Source organism: Procambarus clarkii, chromosome 80 (assembly GCF_040958095.1).
Source record: "Procambarus clarkii isolate CNS0578487 chromosome 80, FALCON_Pclarkii_2.0, whole genome shotgun sequence".
NCBI classification, from domain to species: domain Eukaryota; kingdom Metazoa; phylum Arthropoda; class Malacostraca; order Decapoda; family Cambaridae; genus Procambarus; species Procambarus clarkii.
In genome coordinates this window covers 16,415,083-16,421,420 of record NC_091229.1, presented here as the reverse complement: position 1 = coordinate 16,421,420, position 6,338 = coordinate 16,415,083, and the positions used below count along the sequence as shown (strand labels likewise).

The 6,338-nt window shown below is 36.9% G+C and overlaps 1 protein-coding gene across 1 annotated transcript in view; it reads left to right on the top strand.

Moving 5' to 3' along the window:
- Positions 1–6,338, top strand: part of LOC123746243 (G-protein coupled receptor GRL101) — a 172,761-nt gene that overhangs the window by 147,995 nt on the left and 18,428 nt on the right. The window contains exons 15-16 of the mRNA XM_069315055.1: positions 4,616–4,763; positions 5,327–5,418. Of these exons, the coding sequence (XP_069171156.1) occupies positions 4,616–4,763; positions 5,327–5,418 (240 nt within the window). The remainder of the gene's footprint in view (positions 1–4,615; positions 4,764–5,326; positions 5,419–6,338) is intronic.

Genomic DNA, 6,338 nt, shown 5'->3' with positions numbered 1-6,338 from the left:
TCATATTGACAGTGAGCATTACTGGTGCTAAAACTGAACACTCTGGTACACCACTTGCAACATTTCTCCAGTCTGGTACAGTGCCTCTGATTACTGTCCTCATTTTTGTCAGAAAATTTTTCATCAATGTCAGAAGTGCCCCTGTCACCTCTCCAGTATATTTTAGCTTCCAGAACAACGTCTTATGTGGGACTCTGTTTTTAACTCAAAAGCCTTTATTTTAGGTGCAGATAAATGCATTCAACCCAACCATCTCTTTACTGTAAAATCTCTGTGGTTTTATCATAGAAACTAAGTAAATTTATTACACAGGATCTTCGCAAACAATATTGTCTGTCTTGTGTCATTTCTCTCCAAGTGCTAATGTCTACCTGTATCTACTTCATACACTCACAAATATTGGAAGATATTTTTGCTCTCTACCCAGAGTTTGGTAATGCAGGCTAGTCGACTAGACTCACATCTCAACTTTTCTCCTGATTCTATATATAACTTAGCATCCTCTGAGATGTGGATATTAAATGAACTCATTTGTTTAATTTATTTGTTGTACAGTATATATTTATTTACATAGAAGGTATATTGGTGTGGGAGAGTATATAACATTGGTGTTTGAGTATTACATTCTTGCAGAGGCACTAATACCATAGCATTTCAGTTAGGTCCTTAAATCTAATAAAAATAAAAGTATTAATAGGTACATTATAGCAGAATTTGAGTTCATTATAATTTTATTATAATAAAGTTATTATAATGAACTCAAATTCTGCTATAATGTACCTATTAATACTTTTATTTTTATTAGATTTAAACTAATATACAATATAAATATAAATATATATACAATATAAATTGATCGCATTGATTATCTTGGTGAAATTGCAAGTTTTAAGTACTAAAATTGGGTGAGTGGGTAGCACAAGGTAGGAAACTATGAGGATGAAATTAGGTACTAATGAATTTAGTTTTACTTTTGAATAAAGCAAAGGTTGGACAATTTTTTAATTCATTAAGGAGCGAGTTCCGTAGACTGGGTTCTTCATTTGCACAGAGTGTTTACACAGATTTAGTGTGACCCTAGGAATGTCTTAACATTTTATTTATTTCTGGTAACTACCTAAGTGGGAGGATGAAATTACAGGATGAGAGCTACGCTCATGGTGTCCCATCTTCTCAGTACATTTTGTTGTATAACGCTTTGAAACTACTGATGGTTTTGGCCTCCACCACCACCTCACTTAATTTGTTCCAACCGTCTACAACACTGTTTGCAAAAGAAAATTTTCAAATATTTTTTCAGGATGTCTGTTTTCTTAGCTTGAAGCAGTGTCTCTTTGTCAAATTGCTGGTTTCAGGAATTCCTCTTTGTCAATTTGGTTTATTCCTGTTAGTATTTTGTAAGTGGTGATCATATCACCTCTCTTTCTTCTATCTTCTTGTTTTGGCATGTTTAACTCCTCTAGTCTCCTTGTAATTCTTGTTTTTCAGTTCCAGAAGCCATTTTGTCGCATGCCATTGCACCTTTTCCAGTTTATTTATATGCTACTTGAGATTTGGACACCATAAAATTGCTGCATATTCCAATTATGGTTTCAAAAGTCATGAACATTTTTTTAGTATTTCACCATCCATATAATAAAAAGCAAGTCTGAAGTTGGAAAGTGAGGCATACGCTCCTCTTACAATGTTCTTTGTGTTCCTCTGGCGACAGTTTATTATCCAGAACCACCCTTAGGTCTCATTTTTTATTAGAGTTCTGGAATTCCGTTCTACATAATTTGTTAGTTGTGTGTGGTCTATTTTTTCTGATTCCACATTCCATAACATGGCATTTATTCACATTGAATTCCATTTGCTACTTGATGCTTCAAGCACTTATTATTATCTGGATCAATTTGAAGGGCATTACAGTCGTCTGCGCCTCCTATCTTCCCCAGTATCTTAGCATCATCTGCAAACATGTTCATATAATTCTGTAGTTCTTCTGGTAGATTATTTATGTAGATGATGAACATTACTGGTGCAAGAACTGAATCCTGTGGTACTCCGCTCCAGTACACTCCTCCAGTCAGATACATTGTCTCTGATTACTGCCCTCATCTATCTGTCAGTTAGAAAATTTTTCATCCATGTTAGAAGTCTCCGTCACCCCTCTAGCATGTTCCAGTTATCAGAATAACCTCTTGTTTGCCTCTATCAAAAGCCTTTTTTAGGTCCAGATAGACACAGTCAACCCAACCTTCTCTTTCCTGTAGTATTTCTGTGGCTCTATCATAAAAGCTAAGTAGATTTGTTACACAGGATCTTCCTGATCAAAAACCATACTGTCTGTCTGTTATTATGTCATTACTCCCTAGGTGTTCAACCCATTTGTCTTTAACTATTTTTTCCAGTATTTCGACTACCACACTTGTTAATGACACGGATCTATAATTTAGAGGTTCCTCTTGACTACCATTTTTAGAAATTGGTACAGTGCTGTTTACCTTTTTCCTTATATTTGCTAAGATTACTGTGCACAAGGATGTCTGGAATATTAACTGGAGTGGAATGCTCAGCTCAGTTGCACATTCTCGCAGCACCTAAGGTGAAACTCCATCAGGTCCAATCGCTTTATCTCTTCCTAGCCCCATGATTAATTTTTCCACTTCATCTTAAGATACCTCTACGTATTCTATGGTGTGTTCTGGAATTTGTATTTGGTCTGGCTTTCTGAAATCCTAATTTTGTACAAATACACTTTGGAACTGTTCATTTAGCATTTCACATTTCTTTTTCATTCTCATTAGTCTTATTCCCCATTTTCTATCTCTAGATTTTATCTTTTATATGCAGCTTGCTTTTAATGAATTTGTAGAAAAGGCCTAGATCTGTTTTACAGTTGTCAGCTATACCTTTCTTAAAGTTCCCTTCTGCCTCTCTTCTCACTGCTTTGTAATTGTTTCTTGCTTGCTTGTAGTGCTAGTATATTTGTGGTTTAGGCCTCTTCCTATATTGAACCTATTTTCTTGTCTTTTCCTCTCTGGCCCCTCTCACAATTTCTGTTGAACCAATCCTGTTTTCTGGTCCTGCATCTCTGCTTTGGTATGAATGCTTGTGTGCCTTCATTGTATACAGTATTTTGCAAATTTTGGCATACATCTCATTTACTTCCTTACCTAGCAACAAGTCTGCCCAATTAAACTCATTAAAGAATTTAAGTTCCCCACAGTGTCCTCTCTTGAAATCAAGTTATCAACAGTTTCAATGTCCCCATTTTCTTCTAGATTATATCGCAAAGCATATTTAATTAACAACAGAACATGATTAGATCCAGTATTGATGGATTATCTCCCTTATTCTTGTGGCCTGCTTGACATGTTGATACATGAATGTCTCCAGAATGAGGTTACTAACTTATTTATTTATTTATTTATTTATTTATTTATTTATTTATTTATTTATTTTATTTATTTATTTATTTATTTATTTATTTATTTATTTATATTGTGACGTGCAAAATGGATGGAAGCGCAGTCTCTCTAGTGCAGATGAAATGCCAGTCACATAAAGCAAAAAAAGTAAAAAAAAGTTAGACTGCTATTTAACTTCACACTAAGGCAACTGTAGGATAAAACATATAAAGAAAAAATTTAAAATAGTTTACCAAGAAAATTACCTTGACCAATACATTAAATAAAAATAGTATCCAAACTTGGCTTTATTCAAAGTATGCAAAATGAATAATACAAACAATCAAATTTACATTACATTAAAGTACAAACAGCAAAATGGTGCGGGAATACTGTGAGCCAGTCTGCATAAACCTGCTACCACACAGAAGTATGCCAATAGATCTAAACAGTAGAGCACGGAGAAGAATTCTGGGTGAGTAAGGCTAAGGTAAGCCTCTATATATATGGAAAGACGGCTGTCCAGGTGGTGCTGGTGTAGCGATAACTGGGAGCCGGCTCACTCAAACTAGCAGTGATCCAGGAGCCATCGCCAAGTGTGGTGGGGGGGGCGAGGAGGGGTAGTAGACCACTGTCTAGATATCTAATTCTAGTTGTCGTCATTGTTGCTACTGTAAATTCTTGAATAGGCAGATGTGATGTTGTAGAATAGGTGAGGATGGAGCAGGCCTAATCTTCTCTTGAGAGATTCTCATGACAATATACAAGAAGGTTAATTAGGTTTGAGAGTACAGAGCATTGAAGTTTTACAATCTTGTAAAGCCACTAGCATGCATAGCGTTTCAGAAAGATCCTTAATCTAACATATAATTTTATGAAGGTAATTTCTAGCAAAATTAAAAAAAGATATTACAGGTACATTGTAAGAAAGTATAAAAACTACATTGTATAAGAAAGTTGACAGGATTAGTAGGTACATTAAAGTAAATTTAAGGGTAATCCACAGGTACATTGTAGCATAATTTGAGGATTATTGCAAGGTATAATGCAGCAAACTATGTGTTCAGTATAACAACCATGATACAAGATATTCTATTTGATAACAGATAATTTTGGATCCATACTCCACAATCCCTTATATAGTATAGAGTAGTGGCACATTGCTATGAGTACCTAACCTTGTTAATAAAAATATCAAAACTAATGCCTTTCCTCCCTAACAGTGATCACTTTGGAGAGGTTGGTGGTGATTATCTTCCCATTCCGAGTGCCCCGTCTGAGCATGAGGTGGACCAAGGTAATCATGGGTGTAGTGTGGGCATGTGTGGGGCTCCTGGCTGCTCTTCCGCTCACTGATATACACTACTTCAGGTCAGTATATTATGTCCACTCATCCATGGTGATTTGAAGCTCAGTGGTCAGTGCAGTTGACTTGCAACTGATTGGTCTTTGGTTCAATTTTCAGGCAGGCAAAAAAAAAGAGGCAGGATGATCTATCCGACCAAGTTTTTTTACATGTTATGATACCTCTGCGTGTTCACTTGGCAGTAAATAGGTACCCAGTAGTCAGGTAATTGTTTTGTTGGTTACATCCTGGGAATAGTCTGTTATTTGCCGGGAGAACCTCGATGTAAGTCGGTGAGAAACCAACTGCCTTTTTGACTTCTTAGATACAACATTCAAGAGTCCACCTAAGTGTTACCTCTAGAACAAGAACTCTCAAGAGCAGCATCTAAGAATCTTGAGTGCATAAAGAATTCAAATTATCAAGAACATATCTTATTCTAAAGATCAGCTGCTTATACAGAAGTTATAGTGATGCAAGTTATTACTAGCATCATATTATCTGATGTTAGCCCAAATAGAATGTGCTTTGGGGGTATGTATGTGCCCGCTATTGTACTGCTGCCTCTCACCTGTCATGTCATCGGCAGGAACTTCTACGGGAGATCGGGTGTGTGTTTGGCACTACACATCACCCATGAGAAGCCGAGTGGATGGGAATACTCCGTGTTTGTCTTCCTGGGTAAGTTCAATAGTTTGACACTTCGTGGGTATATCCCATAGTAAATATACCTGACACTTCCTAGGTATATCATTTCTTAGGTATATCTCATAGCTTGACGTTCCTTGGCTTTGTCTCATATTTTGTGGCACTTCCTGGGTAAAGCATTGAAGTGTAAAGTGGGTAAAGTGTAGGTATTTCCTTGATAAGTGCCTATATTATTTTATACCACTTCCTTGACAACTCTCGTAGTTTCTTGACACTTCGTGTGTAAAATGTCTTAGTTTGTAGCACCACCTAAAGATGCTTCATAGCTTGTGCTTGCCTATATAGCTATGCTTACAGGGGTTGATCTTCAGCTCTTGGGTCCTGTCTTGAATAAGTCTGTATTGTATATGATTTTGGGTGACAGCATTCAAAGAGTATGGTGGTTTTTATGTTTATTTATTGTAGTTTGGTTACAGAAGTTGGATGTTAGAAATGGTACAACGATGTCATGTTTCACTGAGACGAGGATGCTTGGTATGTACTGTTGGCAGAGTCATGTAGGCCATAATGCTGAAGGTGGCCAGAGATGGAAAATTTTTGTGTTGCCTGGAGCAGAGAGCTCGAGTAAGGCCAGGGGTGATGAGGGGGTGAGAGTGGATGAGGGGTGAGAGTGAAGAGCTTGGATGAGGGGTGAGAGAGGAGACCTCGAATGTGGCTGGGAGTGGCTCTCTTGTAGCATCTGGTATGAGAGTTGGAACTCTACTCGTCAAGTGTCGTGTCATATTACCTAAATAAAATAAAATAAAAATAAACAAACAAACATTTATATGCTGATGAATATTGGTGGTGCTGGAGAAGGTCTGTGGTATATCCAGTGTGTTTGTCACTGAATCACTGGTGGAGTTAAGACTGATGATGCCATGTTCCTGACTAGCTTATCCATGCTTCACCTG